This window comes from Maylandia zebra, linkage group LG10 (genome assembly GCF_041146795.1).
Source record: "Maylandia zebra isolate NMK-2024a linkage group LG10, Mzebra_GT3a, whole genome shotgun sequence".
In the NCBI taxonomy this organism is placed as follows: Eukaryota; Metazoa; Chordata; class Actinopteri; order Cichliformes; family Cichlidae; genus Maylandia; species Maylandia zebra.
In genome coordinates, this window is record NC_135176.1 from 3,186,532 (window position 1) to 3,204,536 (window position 18,005).

Consider the following 18,005-nt stretch of genomic DNA (forward strand, 5'->3'; position numbering starts at 1 on the left):
CCTCAGCTGCAGACTCGCTGCTGTTTAAATGTTTGAAAAGGAAGATTAGATATAAACAAACGTCAAACATAGACTCAGTCTGCCTTCACATTTGATATGAGGCCAGCACGTATAGTGGCCTCAGCAGGCTATTACTGAAATACACGTGCTATATCATAAACTATGATATAAACAGGGAGGTCCTATTAACATGTTTAGTTTTAAAGGACACCTTCCTGCCTTTAGTCTCATTCATGAGCAGTATTCGTTTTCTTCTAACATCCAGAAGTCTGCACAATGTGTTTCATAGTTTGTAACAAGCCTTTGACAGGTAAACATAACATGACCGAAAAAGCAAAAAAAAAGAAAAAAAAAGAGAGAGAGTGTGTTGACATAAGAAGAGAAAATTCTCTCAATTATGGAGACAGACAAATGGTTCATTTATGTTTGATGTGTGTTTATTCCTCCCTAAATATCGTCGGTGAAGTTCGCCATGCATGTCAGATTTTCCTGCGCATTTTTATACCTCTGCCAACAGAGAGAGAAAAAAAATCACATTCTAACAGACAGCTGGTGCTTAGAATACAGTTGAATAACTATTAAAAAACAGATGATATTTAGATGATAGTTCAGTCTAACACATGTGCCAGTGAGCCATTAAACGTCTGTGAAACTATGCAGTTATGAAACGTAACTTTAACCTCAGCCAAACCGATTTGCTCAGTTGTAAATAAAACAGCGAAGTAAACGTGACCCGACAGACAGAACCTGAGTGAATGAAGTCCAGCGTTTAACCACTGAGAGCTAAAACTCAGCTGAGGTTTGAAAGCTGTGTGCCGGTGATTGGACATCAGCCGCTGATAAAGCTGTTCGCCTATAAAGTGCTCTGTAAGGAAACAAGCTCCAGCAGCTCTGCGCTCGGGGAAAACACTATATTTACTTATCTTGTGCAGAAAAATGCGCTGACATTGCTTTATATCGAGCACCGGCTGCCCGGTTAAACTGTGACTATCACCAGGTAACTAGGCGTGTTTCTTGAATTAGCAGCAGGTGTTAAACAGCTGACAGATGAGGAGGAGGATGCATGCAGGTAAACTGAGGGTCTGCTGAGCTGATCGCTGGTTTCGTGAGAAAAATGTCAGCTCGTTCTTTATGTTACAGAAGCACAGAGACACAAGACCAGGCGGAAAGAGACGATCGTTCGGTGAGAATCTGCGAATGCAACATGTGGAACACGGAGAGTGGAATATGTAAACAAACCGGTTAACGTAACCCCCTCGGTGCGCTCTGCATGCTAACTGTTAGCAGAGCTAGTGAAATCTCTGAAAACATCTGAGCACTTTTGCAAACATGTTCTATGTTGACAACCTGACCAGACATACGGCGCGACATTCGCGGCTAAAACACTGTTAAAAGTGTAGCTGGTGACAGAAAAACGGGGCATTTTAAAACTACACCACCACCATTGCTGCTTGTGATTTGATCTGCATTCTGGGATAACTGGCTGCCCCAAGTCTACACAAGCAATCGATTTTCTAGGATCGACCTGTTTTGACTTACTTTGCACGGCAACCAATCAAATGTTAGAGAAGCTGCATGGGCAGCGTTAACCCCGCCCCCTGAGTTTGATGGGTGAGGCTGACAGATAAAATTATTTCATGACGAGAGCCAGGCGTCAGGACTGCCAAAATGAAATAAATAAATATATCATTAAATAATTAATTAAATGTGTCAATAATTAATTAAATGTGTCAATAATTAATTAAAATGTGAAATACATAAATAATTAATTAAATGTGTCAATAATTAATTAATTACATGTGTCAATAATTAATTAAAATGTGAAATACATAAATAATTAATTAAATGTGTCAATAATTAATTAATTACATGTGTCATAACTATTTATTTAATTAATTAATTCCAATTTTAATTAATTATTGCCACATTTAATTAATTATTTAATGGTGTATTTAATTAATTCATTATGGCAGTCCTGGCGTTCCATACGTTTGGAGCTGATCTGACCCACTCAGATCAATACTTTGATTCCATTCAATCGATAAGCGATAGCTCTCACTCCACCTAGTTTGTATGTTGTTGTACATTTAGGTTTCCCAATATGAATTACCTTAAAAACAGAGGTTTGTGGTGTTGTGAAGTCAAGTGGAGTAAGAAGATCAGGACCTATAAGCACTGTCAGTGGATGGGTACCAGCAGTGCTAAATGGAGACTTGGAGGGATCTTTGAAAGCCATATATCACTCAGGAGAAAGCACCATGTGCTGGACAGCTAGACTTCAAAGTAAATTGAAACTGCACAATGAGAATGACTTGTTAAAGGTTACAAAGTGAAAACAACAACCAGGCTTTGGAAGAGTGGATGAAAAGAAATATGTTTAATAGAAGCTATATAACAAAGAAGGTCTCTCTATTTTATTTATTCAGTTCAGTTCAGTTTTGTTTACATATAAATAAAACAAATTCCATCATCTTCATTACTTTGTCCATTAACTTTACATAAAATACTGTTATATGTTGTCTGTTGTACACTGATGGTACACTTGGCTTAGGCCCTTACCTAGGGCAATTTTGCCACGCTTGTCTCTATTACCATTTTCATTACCAAGGACTTTTCTCAGCCGGAGATTACTTCAGCTGCTGGTCACAACCCTTTTCTGACCCCATGAGTGACCCCTTAATCCTACCAACAGCGGGTGGTAGATTAAGGAACTAGAACCCTTGTCCAGCAAATATATGGTTGTTTTTTATAGAGGTGAGGACTGGATATTGCTTTGGATGCTGTATTTTTGTAAAGAGATCATTTTGACTCCATAACAATGACTCATAGCTTGGACTGCGTTTCCACGGGAGCACGAGGTAAATGTGACGTTGGCTCAGTGTCACATAGTTCTTTATTATATGCTCACTACTTTAAGATCCCGGTAGCTGCTACACAAACTAAAAAGATCCTCTGGCTGTTGTGATATTTCCGCCTTGCTGTCATGTTTTTGTGGCCAAGAAGATTTTCACTGATGGATGGCCTCTCTTCCCCTGGCTAAAACCTTTCACAGGCTTTTCACTGATGGCTCAACACATTCATTAGTGCGGCCATTTGGTCTTTACCTGCACGCCCATGTAATAATCTCTGAACCTCTTACATAAGCCACTGGAAATGGTGAGTCCAGGCACGGTGTGATGCAAAGCTGATCAGTGCTCAATAGGATCTGTTGACTGGCCTATCATACTCTACACCTCCCCTTATATGGAATTAGCTCCTTAGCCTGTTAACTAGTGAAGGGAAGAGTCCTTGACTGGCTGCTCAGGCTCTCCTCTCTGTTTTTGCCCCACATGCCCCAGCAAGCATGTAGATTAAGATTAGGCTTAAAACGTTCCTTTCTGATAAAGCTTACAGTTAGTGCTGGATCAGGTGACCCTGAACCCTCACTTAGTTACACTGCAATATGCCTTGTCTGCTGGGGGCTTCCCATGATGAGTGTGTCTTCTTCATTCACCTCTTTTTACTCTTTATGTGCTCATAAACCATTTGCATTTAATCTCTGGCTCTCGTCCACGGTGTGTCTTTGTCCTGTCTCCCTCCCCTCACCCTCAATCGGTCACAGCAGATTGCTGCCCCATGCTGAGCTTGGTTCTGCCAGATGTTCTTCCTGTTAAAGGGGGGTTTTTCCTACTACTGTGGAAACCCTGAAATATTTGGGTCTACTTATGTCTTTAACCACTGCAGTTTCCAAATGGGCCATTAGTTAGTTTAAGATCTATTCAGGTTCACAAAAAGGTGTGCAAAAAATGCAAAAGATTGAAAATTAATAATAATAAAAAAGAAGTATCTTTTGGAGTTGCATATATGGCGACTGGATGAACATGATTTCGTCTAAGCAAGACTTTGATAGTTAGAAAGAAAAACATCTGTCAATTTTAACTCTTCAGATTTATTTGTGTAGCACTTTTCAAAACCAATGTTACAAATGTTTCCCAGAAACAATGAATAAAAGAACAAATTGAAGAGAAATTATGTCCACATAGTCCACAATCAGCTGTTTGTGTCCTCTTCCAGTGGGAGTGTACGTGGTTCGTCATCCTGTGCAGCTCCTTTCTTCTGCTTCTCTTTTGGGGTTACTTCTGGTTGATGGCTCGAAATGATTTTAATGACTTCAATTGGTGAGTCGTATTTTTCATTATATTACTTTCGCTGAAAAGCTGTTTAAGACTTGCATGTTTGGTAATGGTTGATCAAGGACAGCAGAGTGGTGACCTTACCACAGTGGGGTGGCAGCAAGCCCCTTCAGCATGTGTATTTTAAATAAATACCACGGACAAATAGGTTGATGCATGCAGGTAAGTAAATCCCACAGTCTTTCAGTGATGAGGAGTGTCCACGTGGACACTTTCAAGGATGAGGATGTACACATCCTGGACAGGGAGCATCATGAGTGTCACGATGTCATGTGCAATTAAGGCAAATTACTCTATTTGACAAAACTGAATTAGTCATACCACCAACATTCGTTCTGTTCATTCCAGGCTGGTGTACAACCGTTCTGGAGAATGGAGAGATGAGACAATGCCCATCCTCGCTTCCACCACCGTGGGATTCAGCTACGTCACATTCTTATTGGTAAAACTCGCAAATGTTAGCAGACTTGTTCATTGATCAGTTAAGACATACAACTTAACGAATCTTACTCTTTTTGCAGATCTTAGCACTTTTCCACATATCTTTGGGCCAGCAGCTGAATCTCTATTGGGTTCACAAGGTACGGTGTGAAAAAACAATCCTGCCATTGATTTGCTCCTCTGATGCTTTCAAAGCAAAGTCAGGTTCATCGAGGTGTCTGTTCTCCACAGATGGGGGTGCTGGCTACACTCCTCACCACTATCTCTGGTGTCATTTTTGTCGATGACTTATGGGGAGACGAGTGGGACATTCTGCTTGCGTCACTGCAGGTTCGTCTACAGTTAACAACACTGTACTAAAAGTTGATTATATTCTCTACTTTTCCGATCCAATTGGCTAAAATTATATATTTAATGCTCCATGAAAATAATTCAATTGTAAATAAACAATAAACTGAGTTGAACTGCTTCAGCATATATTATTTGGAATTTATACTGGGATGGTGAGGTCTGCATTTTCAAAAACATTATTGCAAAAAAAGAATTTCCAAATAAAAAATCTCTGCACTGGATTCATGTTTCAAGCTCTGCCAGGTCTACAGGCAAGTGGTGTTAGGGTGAGGTGGGTCAAATATGGCCAAATATGCAAATATGCTCAATTAATTCTATGCAGTTTTCTGGATCAGATAACTTTCATTACAAAAATATAAACATGTAGGTTTCATAAACATCTTCTCAATTGTTCTCTGATCGGTGACTTTGAGGCATTGATATGATGTCAAGTGTGTTACAGATGTCCTGTCCAAGTGTTTAGAATCCATATCAACTCCTCCCCTACTATTTGTTATTTCGTTAGTCCCCCTGAGCCTGGTTCTGTCGGAGGTTTCTTTCCTGTTAAAAGGGAGTTTTTCCTTCCCACTGTTGCCAAGTGTTTGCTCGTAAGTGTTCATTTGATTGTTGGTGTTTTCTCTCTGTTATTGTAGGGCCTTCACCTTACAATGCAAAGTTATTTGTTCTATGGAACGTAACATTTGATATATTCTCCTGTTCAATCATTATACTGTGTGTGTATTTATCATAACAATGTGGCAAAGCTTTGCTCTGATGCTGTGTAATGACTAACCATCTTTTAAGGCCAGCATTTCACATTTACGCTTTGTTATCAGTACACAGCACCTTTCCTGCATCTTGGCGCCCTGGTAACAGTGACAGCTATCAGCTGGCTGGTAGCTGGATATGTTGTCCGCAGAGAGAAATCCAGTAAGTGCTGCCTTGTGTTTCAAGTAAATATCATGTTGGGGATTGCTTTTGATGTTCCTATTTGAAACGTAAAGTTGCATTCAGTATTATTTGTCTGTACACGTATGTCATTGTCTAATTTACCCTGCTTTAGTGGATTGTTTTTCCTTATTCAAGCAGCTGCCTGCACTCTTACCACCCATCAAAGCACACAAAGCTAACTACTGTTTGTTATTAGGAGTAGATGGAATGAGCTAAAGTTGCATTATGACACTAACAACCCTTTTTGCACTCTCTTAGATATCCAGGTGATGGTGTTGTTTATCTACATTGTAGTCCTCCTTGCTCTCTGTTTGGCACCGCTCACATTCACCTGCCCCTGCATCATGGACCGTCATAGCCTCAAACCGCGACCAAGCGTCATTGGCCGAAGAGGAGCTCCTATGGTAAGTTGGGGCTTTGCCAGACTTTACTACCTGATCCACTTAATTGTTCAAATCGGCTCTTTGTGGAGAGGCGTGGCTGCCAGGAGTACCAAGTGTTCGGTTTTTGCTGGGTTCCACAAAGCTGTTTGGGTAATAACAAAGAAAGGAAAAAACAGAAAGAAGAAGATGCAAGAATTTTTCTGTACACTCTGTACAACAAATGCGGTGTATAGCTACAGAACACAAGTGATAGTGTCAGGCTCAGTGTGAGAGTGCGTCAGCAACATACTGTCATTTCACAGCTGGGCAGGTAGATAAGAGATGCACAGAGACGTTCAGAGCTGTGTTTGCTTTCCTTCTCGAGGCACACGCGCTCTACAAACAGTGATATTCACAGATATGCCTTGCTTTCACCTCAGTGCAGTGTACCAAAACTGCACGTAGGTTTTAGATAAATCAACACAGACTAATATAAAATGCATCTCTCTCTCTGTAAGTGGACGCTCACATTGATCGTGCTGCTGCACATAACCCTCGTATGTAACGAACAGCATGCGTTGATATGATAATGAAGAACTCTTATATTTCTTCTGCCTGTCCCTTACTCCAATTGTAATGTAATTTATGGAACTAAACTATGATGTGTTGTGTAGGTGTCATAGTAAAACCAAGGCAATGTTGCTGACATACCATTTGCACACATCTGTTTGAAACAGCCTTAACAATTCATAATTCACAGGACTGTTTACAGACTAAATAATGTATCAGTTTTGCAAGGTGTATGTCTGAGCCTGTCATCATTTATATAGAAACAAAATACAGTAAAAACATTAGTGTGTGATTCAGGTTTAGCTCAACTACACCACATACTGTACTGTACATCTCAGTGTTATTATCTCCATCACGTTTGTGTGTGTGCGTGTCATTCTGTCTGTAAACATGATAGCTTGAAAAGCTTTGAATGAATACTGGTAAAACTTTGAGTTGGGTCATGGTAACAATCCATTCAAACTTGGCTTAGATCCTCCAAGGTCTTCAATGTCTACTTGATGATTTATTGGTCAAAAATTTACAAAAAGCCTTAGAACTATTATTAAACTATGATTCGGTTTGTGCTCATGGAGCGCTATAATTTGTTATGTTATTTGTATTTCATACTTAAATCTTTTAGTGTTTTTGCAAATGAGTTTATGTCGCACTCTAAGGACCTGAGGGGGGTCCCACAGGGTTCATGTTGGAGTCAATTTGTTGAATGTTGTCATTGTGTTTCTTAAATTTGTAAAGTCTTAGTGCGAGCAGCAGGATCAAAGACATTCCTTTGTCTCTGACCACCTCTCCAGCTACTCTGGAGCTGGGGGAGGCTGAAGAGGCTTCGTTTTAGGCACATCCTATATGAAAGATCTGTTTCTTGTGTTGTAAGCTTCCTGTAGTTATGATCCTTTTGGTGAGCAGGAGGTCACACCTATGACACACACATTCTCACATACACACACACGTTCTTGCACATGCATACAGGTGCTTACACATACACACACATACTGCCTTATCTTTTAGAACCATAGGGGGGTTTTATGAGGGGAGGTGCTTGTGTTGTGCAAACTGTAACTGTCATGGGAATAAAAGGCTACGAGGAGGGCTGCTCTTTGAAGAAGCTGGTTTAAAGACAGGTGAGGAGCGTTGAGCCCCAAGAGCCTGGTTCCGACCAGTCTTCCATCGCTAGCAAGTAAAAGACCGGTTGAAGATGTTCTGTCTTGTTTTTGTCCTTCACGAGAATAAGTCTCTAAACTAGCGGAGCCTGTGGAAGCGCAGACCCAGCAGTTCAGTTCTGGGACCTTTTTCTCCTGTACATGTTACCCCTAGGACTTACCATTAGGCAATTCCCTAATGCAGGGGTGGGCAACTCCAGGCCCCGAGGGCCGGTGTCCTGCAGGTTTTAGATCTCACCTTGGGTCAACACACCTGAATCACATGATTAGTTCGTTACCAGGCCTCTGGAGAACTGCAGGAGCTAATTTAGCCATTTAAATCAGCTGTGTTGGTTCAAGGACACATCTAAAACCTGCAGGGACACCAGCCCTCGAGGCCTGGAGTTGCCCACCCCTGCCCTAATGTGTCTTATCACTTCTATGCTGTTGATATTCAGCTTTACTGCTCTTTTAAGCCGATGGAAGTCCATAAACTGTCTTCTTGAATAAAATGTTTAGCTTCCATTAAACAGTGGCTTGGAGACAACTACTTGCAGTTGAACTCTGAGAAGTCAGAAACATTAATTATTGCCCCTGACAGCCAGATATCTATAATCAAACAGCATCTTGGTTCTCTTGGATCATCTGTTCACATGAGCCTCAGGTATCTCGGTGTTGTTTTTGATTCTGCCATGTCTCTAGAGCAATACTCTCAACAGTTAATTAGGAACTGCCTTTTTCAGCTTAGAAATATCTCCAAACTGGAAACTTTTTTGTCTAAATCTGAGTTAGAAATGATTATTCATGCTTTTATTTCTTCTCGTTTAGATTATTGTAACAGTCTTTTTCTTTGCCAGTCAGTCCAGAATGCTCCTGCAAGGCTTTTAATAAAGACACGAAAAAGAGAGCACATTACACCAGTGTTACGCTCATTACACTGGCTTCCAGTACATTTTAGAATTCATTTTCACTTAACACAGACCTTTAAAGCTTTGAATCGTGACGCTCCTGTCTATATTTCTGATGTTTTAGAACCTCACGCTCCCTCTCGCAGCCTAAGATCATCTAATCAAAGGCTGTTGGTCATCCCCCGAACATGTTTTAAAACCAGAGGTAACAGATCTTTTAGAGCAGTGGCCCCCAGGTTGTGGAATTCTCTCCCTCCATCTTTACGTTGCCTGGATTGTATTTATTCTTTTAAGCATCATCTTAAGACTTATTTATTTAGACTAGCTTTTAATTAGATTTGTGCTGTTTTATGTTTATGTTTTATATTCTTGTGAAGCACTTTGTGGTTTTTATCCTGTGAAGAAAAAGTATTATCTCTACATATGAGAAGAATGTGAGAAAGTTGTGATATTAACATTTAAACATAGGATTGTGAAAATAATGAGCTGCTTGGCTCATAAAGAATGTTTGATGACTAGATTTAAGATAAGATAAGATAACCTTTATTAGTCCCACACGTGGGAAATTTGTTTTGTTTTTTTTTGTTTTTTTTAATTTGAAGGGAAGGAAGCCTTTTGCACAAGTCGAACATAATGTTCTTATAATTCTATTATTTCCTCTTGGTGTGTGTTTTGTGACTGACAGTGACTGACATCAAGTGACTGACAGTAGTCTTTCTGTGATCTCTTTGCTCTAGCTGGCTCCAGAGAACACCGTGGTGTCCTTTAACAGAGCCCTGCAGCATGGTGCCAGCTCCTTGGAGGCTGATGTCACCATAAGGTTATAAATCACACATTCACTTTTGTTTGCATTTAATGCATGTAGCTGAAGCGTGTCACGCAGGTTGTGTGGTAGAAATAATTACAGTTAATGGGAAATTACGAGAGAAATGTGTGATTCAGATCTGTTGCCCTTCAGTGTTTGGTGATTATTAACACATTTCGCTGCTGCTTTTTCATTTAAACTATGTTATGTTTAGTTTTCCTATAAATTTTAAAGTGCTTTACTTCTTCCAGTGTCGATGGGGTTCCCTTCCTCATGCGAGACCACACTCTGAGGCGGACCACAGATGTCACTAAGGTGTTTCCAGCCAGACAGTATGAAGATGCCTCCTTTTTCAACTGGACAGAGATACGCTCTCTCAATGCAGGCCAGTGGTTTTTGGAGGTACTAAAATCCACTTCATCTAAAGCCACCTCAAGTCCATCAGCTCTAAAATAAATTTTTCCCTCAAATAGCAAAACTGTGTGTCTCATTTTCCTTTTAGAATTTAAGGGATTGAGATCTAAAATCTGCAGACGCTTTAAAAATTTTCTAGAACATTTTATCAAACATAATTTAATGCCGATTTCAAACTGCTACAATAAGCTGCATATAATGTGGAAAGATAAACAAATATGCTCCACCTCAGTGTCTACCTCGCTCTTGTTTCTTTCCTCTGCTTGTAGAGTGACCCCTACTGGACAGCAGCATCACTGACAGCGAAGGAGCGGAGCAGAATAGGCAACCAGACGGTTTGCAGTCTGGTGGAAATGCTTCGTCTGGCAGCCAAGGCCAACAGCTCCGCGCTGCTCAACATTCACAAACCTCCACCAGAGCACCCACGCTACCGCAGCTGGTTCATGGACACGCTGCGGGCTGTGCAGAAAGCGGGGATTCCCCTGAAGAGGGTGAGGACTGTAGGTCCCTCCACAATAATCCTTAAATGAATTTAGCTGTTGCCTGTAGTAGTGTTCCCCCTTTAAACACACTAAATATTAAATATTATAAATATTCCAATGAGGAATTGATTCTGTGAATTGTTGTGACAAATCTTTCGTCCTTAGCAAGTGTGACAAATATTTTAATTGTTTTCCTTAAATACTGTATACCAGTGTATGACAGCTTACGATATTATAATAAGCACCTTCTCGCAAAGCAATTAAAACTACATTTTATCTGATCTGAGTCTTTCCATGTGATATGTGTTTGTCCCAGGTGACGTGGACCCCCGACACAGACAGGGGGAGGGTGCGAGGGCTTCACCAGACCACAAGTGAGAAGCTGTCAGTGGAAGCGATAAGGCAGAGAGGAATTACAAGTCTGACCCTCCACTACAGCAAGGCTAGCCACAAAGAGCTACAGTAAGAGCAAGCAGCTGCTACTAAGCAAAGGAAAAAAGGCTCAGAAGAACTCTAAAGACATGTCAAAGGAGGCGTTTTGTGTTATTTTAAGCAAAATAAAAAAACAACAACAATTTACAAACCTAATTGTTTGCTTAACTTGTTCTGTAGCTTGATAAAGTGTATTTAAAAGGGGAACTAATCCCTGAAACAGTTAAATATAGTTAACACTAAAGGGAATATCTTCTGACTGGTTTTGGATTTAAAAAGCTCACTATTTCTGCTCCAGGTTAGCTGCTTCAAGTGACATTTATCAGTACCAAGCTCAGGGCTCCAGGGCTGAAGAATTACACCAAGAATGACCTAAAAGTGCTAAAATCTGAACTTCCTCTAGTGGTTAACGTTAAGCTGGCTCCAAAGGTGAGTCAGTCCTCAGAGACTCTCATGTCATCATTAAAAAGTGGTAGAGTTAGTGCCCCGTTCATTGACAGCTGTAGCAGTGTTGCAGTCTACTGGGTGCTGTGTCTTCTACACATTAAACAGGAGAGTTAAACTGCCAACTACCAAGACACTGGTTACTTCGCATTACATTTGCTCTACAATGTTAAACTTGGAGGATGGATTCTACACAGCACCTAAGAAAAAAAAGACAGTTTTCTTTGAATTAGCAAAAACTTGTTTTATAAAAACAGGACAGTCTGGTCAATGAGCTACAATACCCAAGTAAGCCCAGCACACTTCTAATTGCAGAATTACACTGTTATGGTCCTTGAACACAAGCTCTACCCTCCTCTGGGACCTCTGTTGCAGCTTTAGATGAAACAAAGTCAGCTTCACGATGCACACAATATTTTCCAGTGGCTGCAGAATGATAAGAGGTGAATGTTGACAAGGGAGTAAAGAGGTGAAATGAAGTGGACCTCTCTTTCTCTCTTTTCAGTGCTGACTTGTATTTTTCTTTCCCCCAGGGAGTACCTGGCCAATAATGTGAGTGTGACTGTCTACCCGGTGAATGAGCCCTGGCTCTACTCTATTCTGTGGTGTAGTGGGGTGCCTTCTGTGTCTTCTGATGCCCCCCATGTCCTCCGAAAGGTGCCTTATCCCATCTGGCTCATGGTAAACAGCTCTCCGTTCTTTCAATAGATGCAACACACACACGCACAGTGCACAAGCAAACAAGGTCACACATCGAGATGAAAGGACAGCAGGAGAGCGGACAGAGACTGACGATGGCCCAGCAAGACTTGAGGGCTAAGGCGCAGAGAAATATGAGCCCAGCAGCGGGCTTTGATGACAGTGTTTATGGGGACCTCTGATGGCAATGAGCAGAAACTACTCTTCTTCTCCTGTCTTGCAGAGCCAGAGCGCTTACAACTTCATCTGGATGACTTCAGATCTAGTGTCCGTCGCCATAGTCATAGGGGTTTTCTTTTTTCAGAAGTAAGTACAACACATACATGTAATGAACAGGGACTTTAAACACAGTATAACGCAATAATAATTTAATGAATACCAGCCAAGTGACTCATGCATGCTCCATAATACATGAGATACCAGCCTAAGAATGGTTCTTTACAAAGACATAGATGTCTGGGTGATGACAGCAGATGATTTACGGGACAAGAAATATTACTGCTATTCTGTCAGTCCTATAAATGAATGATTGAAACAACTGGGTGGGAAAGGAGTACAGAATTCCCAATACAGCGGTCCCTCGCTATAACGCGGTTCACCTTTCGTGGCCTTGCTGTTTCACGGATATTTTTTTTGTGCAATTTTCCATGTTTTTTTTTTTTTTCTTACAGCGCATTGTGTTCTGCGTCCTGATTGGCTGTAGACCATTGTCAATCAATCTCGTGCCGTGTCTCCTGTACAGTACAGAATGTCAGCTTGTCAAATTTACATACATCTGCAATCGCTAGCAGTGTGACTCTGTGCTGTACTGTATGTTGTACGTTTTCTCCCATCAAACACAACGACGCCGATGAAACGTTTTGCACCGTCAGAGGCTCCTGCCTTTGGTTTCATTCTATAATACTGGACTTATGTTTCTACAAGGTTTGAACTTTGAGAGTTTAAACAAAAGAGAAAAGTGTATAAAGTGTGTAGTGAGAGGTTTTCCAGCCTTAAAGCATCTATAATAATTGTAAAAAATAAAGTTGACTACTTCGCGGATTTCACCTATAGCAGGTTATTTTTAGGATGTAACTCCCGCGATAAATGAGGGACCGCTGTACTGAATTATTTTAATAATAGTATTATTTTATTTTAAGGTCACTATCTAAAATGACTCATGGTTGTTAAAAATTATACAGCTTTTTTTGGTTTTTCTGCCCCCAAAATGGAGATTAATACAATTTTATTTGCAGTGCAGAGTTTGAAATGAAACTAAAGAGGCATTAGTAGAGGGCCCTGAGAAAACATACATTTGGGTAAACTGGATATGTGACATCATTAGATCAGTGTTGTGTGTGGGAGTATAGTTGTTCATAATAATCACTTCATTTACTTTGCAGTTTTGAAATGTAAAATTCAAACCTCTGAACGATTCGGTGTGTCTAAATGTTTGTCGGTGTTGTGAATGCATTCACCGTGTTAACATCAGCCGGGTTGAGTCGTGGCTTTGTCTGGTCTGCTGCTTCGACACTGACTGTTCATTCTACTCTTTCTTTTCTTTCTTTTTTCTCCTTGTCCTCTGGGTATTTCCATGTTTCTTCTCCTTTCTACAACCTCTCCCTGTCTTACTGTCCTCTCTTTCTCCTCTGACATTCTTTCTTTGTCCTGTGCTCTACCTGATCTGCATGCAACCTTCCTCTGCTGCCTTCTGGCATCTGTCAGCTATCATATGATCAGGTAACTGCTATGTCTGCCTTGGCCTTTGTTTCTGCCTCCTTGTCTGTCCTCCTTGTGCTTTTTGCGCCCAACACCCCAAAGCTGGTCCCCTTCCTATCTTTCACTGCACTGCCTTGCCTTTTACACTGGGGGAAGTAATTATTTGATCCCCTGCTAGATTTGTACATTTGCTCACTTGCAAAGAAATTCAGTCTTTAATTTTGTAGTAGTTTCATTTTAACGGAGAGAGAGAGAATAGCAATCAAAAACAGAAAGTTATAAATGGATTTACATATCACTGAGTGAAACATCCTACAACGCATCTGGAGCTTTGGCTCGCACTGACTGGCTGTGTGCACATGTGTGCACACGTCCTTCCCTCAGCCACAACACTAAGATGGGTCATGATGATGAGTCTTTCCAGCATCAAAAACAAGTCCAAGGCAAGTGACTAAAGAAGAAGCGCATTACGGTCATGGGGTGGCTTCAGTCTCCAACTACAACAAACTTACTGCTTTTGCTTGCCAACAAGGGTTTCTCAGCCAAATACTAAGTGTTGTTTTGCTTGGGGATAAAATACTTAAGTGACATGCAGGTCAATTTATGACTTTTATGTGGTTTTTTTTTCTTGATTGTTGTTTGATATTCTGTCTCTCTCAATTAAAAAAAAACTGCCATAAAAATTAGAAACTGTTCATTTCTTTAAAAGTTGATTCTGTTCATCTGGATGTGGAGCTTTCAGTGAGAGAAACGCTTATCACTCGTGCGAGTGACTGACTGAAGAAGACATTCGGATGAGAGTGGGATTTCTTTACCTGGATGATCGAGCACAGACCAACACAAGTGCATTTCTTTGTAACTGAGCGAACTTACAAATTCAGCAGGGCTTCAGTAATTATTCTAAGTGTATATATTATGTGTAAAAATATTACTGAATTAAAGGATGTCTTGATCAGTGTTGGTCAAGTTACTTGAAAAAAGTAATCAGTAACTAATTACTGATTACTTCCCCCAAAAAGTAATCCCGTTACTTTACTGATTACTTATTTTCAAAAGTAATTAATTACTTAGTTACTAACACGATTTACAACCTGAATAGGTAATAAAGCGATAGATCTTTCAGCCCAATTCTACTTTTTCTGCGTAATCCATCATAGAAAATGTAATCAAATGGAAAAGTCTCTTTTTAAAACTTGTTTTATTAGTTTTAACCTTTTAACTTATTTTCTGCACATTCCAGCACATAAAATAAAATATTTTTTTTGTGTTTACACTCACTCTTTCGGTAATCTAATTACCGTTTCTACAATAGTAATCCCGTACTTTACTCGTTACTTGAAAAAAGTAATCGGATTACAGTAACGCGTTACTGCCCATCTCTGGTCTTGATAACAGCTGCAGTTGCTGCCTTTCATGCGATGTAAGAATCTATCTGTGTGTGTGCTGTAACAGGTGGAGGATGAGCGGGATGCAAAACTATAACCCAGAACACATCATGCTGAGCGCTGTAGCACGAAGGTCCAGTCGTGACGTCAACATCATGAAGGAGAAGCTCATATTCTCAGGTGAAGCTTAGATAGCAGTCGCACATCATCACAACTTATCGAGTCAGCTCCTGTGGGAGGCACACACTGTTTTTATTATAGCCTGTAGAGATTTGTTTATAATGCGAAAACACACCTTCAATAGCAAGGCAAGAGCAGCAGCAAAAGAATGAGCTGTAACTCTGTTTGTCTGGGTTTAAGTGGGCTATGTTTTTGTAAGCTGTTCGTTTAATTTTCATAGAAGCCCAAGAATGAACTTCAGAGTTTTTGTATCGTAGCCTTTGAACCTGGTGGATTAAAAAAAAAACACTTTTTGTTTGTGGATACTGTTGTTGGTATTAATTTGGCCCATATTGACCAAAAGTCTTTGGATATGTGATGACCTAAACTTAATTCTAGACCAGGGGTGAGGAACTCCAGGCCTCAAGAGCCGGTGTCCTGCAGGTTTTAGATGTGTCTTTGATCCAACACAGCTGATTTAAATGGCTAAATGACCTCCTCAACATGTCTTGAAGTTCTCCAGAGGCCTGGTAATGAACTACTCATTTGATTCAGGTGTGTTGACCCAGGGTGAGATCTAAAACCTGCAGGACAGCGGCCTTTGAGGCCTGGAGTTTGCCACCCCTAGTACACCTATTAAGTACAAATCCAGCTAACACGCTTTGCCAATGCGTGTTCATGCTGTGGCCTGACTGAAGGTGACTTTGCAGTGTGTATGAATCCTATTTGTTGTTGTTATTTCCAGAGCTTAACAATGGGCTCAGCAGTACAGAGGAACTTTCTCTGTATCCCGAGAATGGCTACGTCAGATATTCTCATGGAGGCCTCAGTCGCTGACCAGAACAGCCACAGCTGCAAACTTGAGTTTGACGTCAGAGATCTGACACGTCTTCTTTCATCAGGGTACTGATCTGCTGAGCACATATCACGTTTAAGTCCTGACAATTAAAAGTTTTCCATTTATGGCCTGTTGCTTACTTTTCTTAATCTTCCATCATAATTGTCCACTGGGTAGTGATTTCTCCATGATGACAAACTTGGGAGTGTTTTAATATCATGTATTTGGGGGTTTTCTCAGTTGTTCTATGTACTATTACCAGTTTCAGCCAAATTCTTCTGATATGGTTAGCCATTAACATTTATGTTCTAAGAAGATATTTGTTTGGCTTAAATTACCGTATTTTTCGGACCATACGGCGCACCGGATTATAAGGCGCATTAAGCGAAACAAAACAGTCAGATAAGTCAAACTTTACTCATTCTTCTTGCTTCCTCCACTTCCGTACCATTGATTCGTTAAACAAGCTAGCCCAACATCAGTAACCCTACAAACGTCACTGCTGTTTAGTTTTCTGTCTTCATTTATGTTGGAAGTGATAGCAGAGCTGTACGTTTAATTTTCAGAAATCTCTCAGTCAGATCATGCTATATCATGTTTAGGTGGAAACTAGCAAGCTAACTGCCTGGATGTTAAACTTAATTGTTACACCTGGTAAAGCAGCAACGCTGATCATTTTATTAAAGATGAAAGAATTTAGACAGTTTTTAACTCTCAGTGATCATTTGACTTTGAGACCTGAAATGGATGGAGTTTAGGACCCAGATTACTCCGCGAGGCTCCTGACTACGGTAGCCGTAATGTTCCAACAATCCATCAAGCGGTGCGGCTTCGTAGCTTAGCAAAGTCGTACTAAAACATTTTTTGACAGATTTTTGAGCGCTGTGCAGCACATAAAATCAGTTCGAGGGTTAGTAAGCACAACCAGAATTCATACATAAGGTGCACCAGATCACTGTGGATTTTTGTGAAAATTAAAGGATTTTAAGTGCGCCTTATTGTGCAGAAAATACGGTATTTAAAATCTGTTTACAAAAGTTAAAATAGAACACGAGTTTATCATTGGCTGATATGTGCCTGTGGGGTTAATTAATGGGCAAAAGCTCTCAAAACATTATGGTATGGAGTTAGAAAGGAATTCTTATTTTATTTATTTGTTTAATTTTAGCCAGTTATGTCAAAATTGGTTTTTAAAAAAAAGAAAAGATTTGAAAAAAAAATCCCTGATTAGTCTCACTCATACTTATAAAGCTGTACAGCTGGATTGTTCCACGACACTTACCTTACTCTGGTTTTATAAGAGGACACAGACTGGAGAGTGGTCTTTACATGTTTCTATTGTAATTCCCCCTCTGAGAGGACTCGGACTTATTTGAAATTGTATATTTTATCCTTGTGTGACAGACAGAATAAGGCACATGTGGAAACCTGTTTCCTTGCTAATCCAATCTGCCTCTGCCTCTTCTGTTACGCCATGATTGGTTTTTTTTCTAGACATATCAAGTATTATAACTTTCACATGGCTGCCTTTTTGTTAGAATATTTTCATCTTAGTTTTATAATAGGGCAAAATGTTGAAGTGACAACTACAGATTTAGCTACAGGTGAGTTGACTGTTCAATAAAAGTGAGAAATTCTTGAAAAATGATGTTTTGTGGATTCTTCTTGAGTGAGACAACAAACTTCCATTCGTGTGATTTGGGTGCTTGACTGCAACTTTTATTTTTATATGATAGTCATTACGTTAATATCGTGTGATAATTCTGGATTTGTTTTCTG

At 40.2% G+C, this 18,005-nt stretch overlaps 1 protein-coding gene across 4 annotated transcripts in view; it reads left to right on the top strand.

Moving 5' to 3' along the window:
* gdpd5a (glycerophosphodiester phosphodiesterase domain containing 5a) overlaps positions 1–17,874 on the top strand; it is a 40,997-nt gene extending 23,123 nt beyond the window's left edge. The window contains exons 3-17 of one of the 4 annotated variants that reach the window (XM_012921964.4): positions 4,054–4,157; positions 4,521–4,614; positions 4,694–4,753; positions 4,845–4,943; positions 5,780–5,873; positions 6,153–6,298; positions 9,608–9,690; positions 9,927–10,077; positions 10,359–10,589; positions 10,888–11,033; positions 11,981–12,128; positions 12,370–12,452; positions 13,851–13,865; positions 15,297–15,409; positions 16,134–17,874. In XM_012921964.4, the coding sequence (XP_012777418.2) occupies positions 4,054–4,157; positions 4,521–4,614; positions 4,694–4,753; positions 4,845–4,943; positions 5,780–5,873; positions 6,153–6,298; positions 9,608–9,690; positions 9,927–10,077; positions 10,359–10,589; positions 10,888–11,033; positions 11,981–12,128; positions 12,370–12,452; positions 13,851–13,865; positions 15,297–15,409; positions 16,134–16,225 (1,659 nt within the window). In that variant the 3' untranslated portion in view covers positions 16,226–17,874. Of the gene's footprint in view, positions 1–4,053; positions 4,158–4,520; positions 4,615–4,693; positions 4,754–4,844; positions 4,944–5,469; positions 5,552–5,779; positions 5,874–6,152; positions 6,299–9,607; positions 9,691–9,926; positions 10,078–10,358; positions 10,590–10,887; positions 11,034–11,980; positions 12,129–12,369; positions 12,453–13,850; positions 13,866–15,296; positions 15,410–16,133 lie in introns of those variants that run through there. The other 3 variants (XM_012921965.4, XM_076888903.1, XM_012921966.4) reach the window with 3 other exon arrangements.
* The last annotated feature ends 131 nt before the right edge of the window (positions 17,875–18,005 follow it).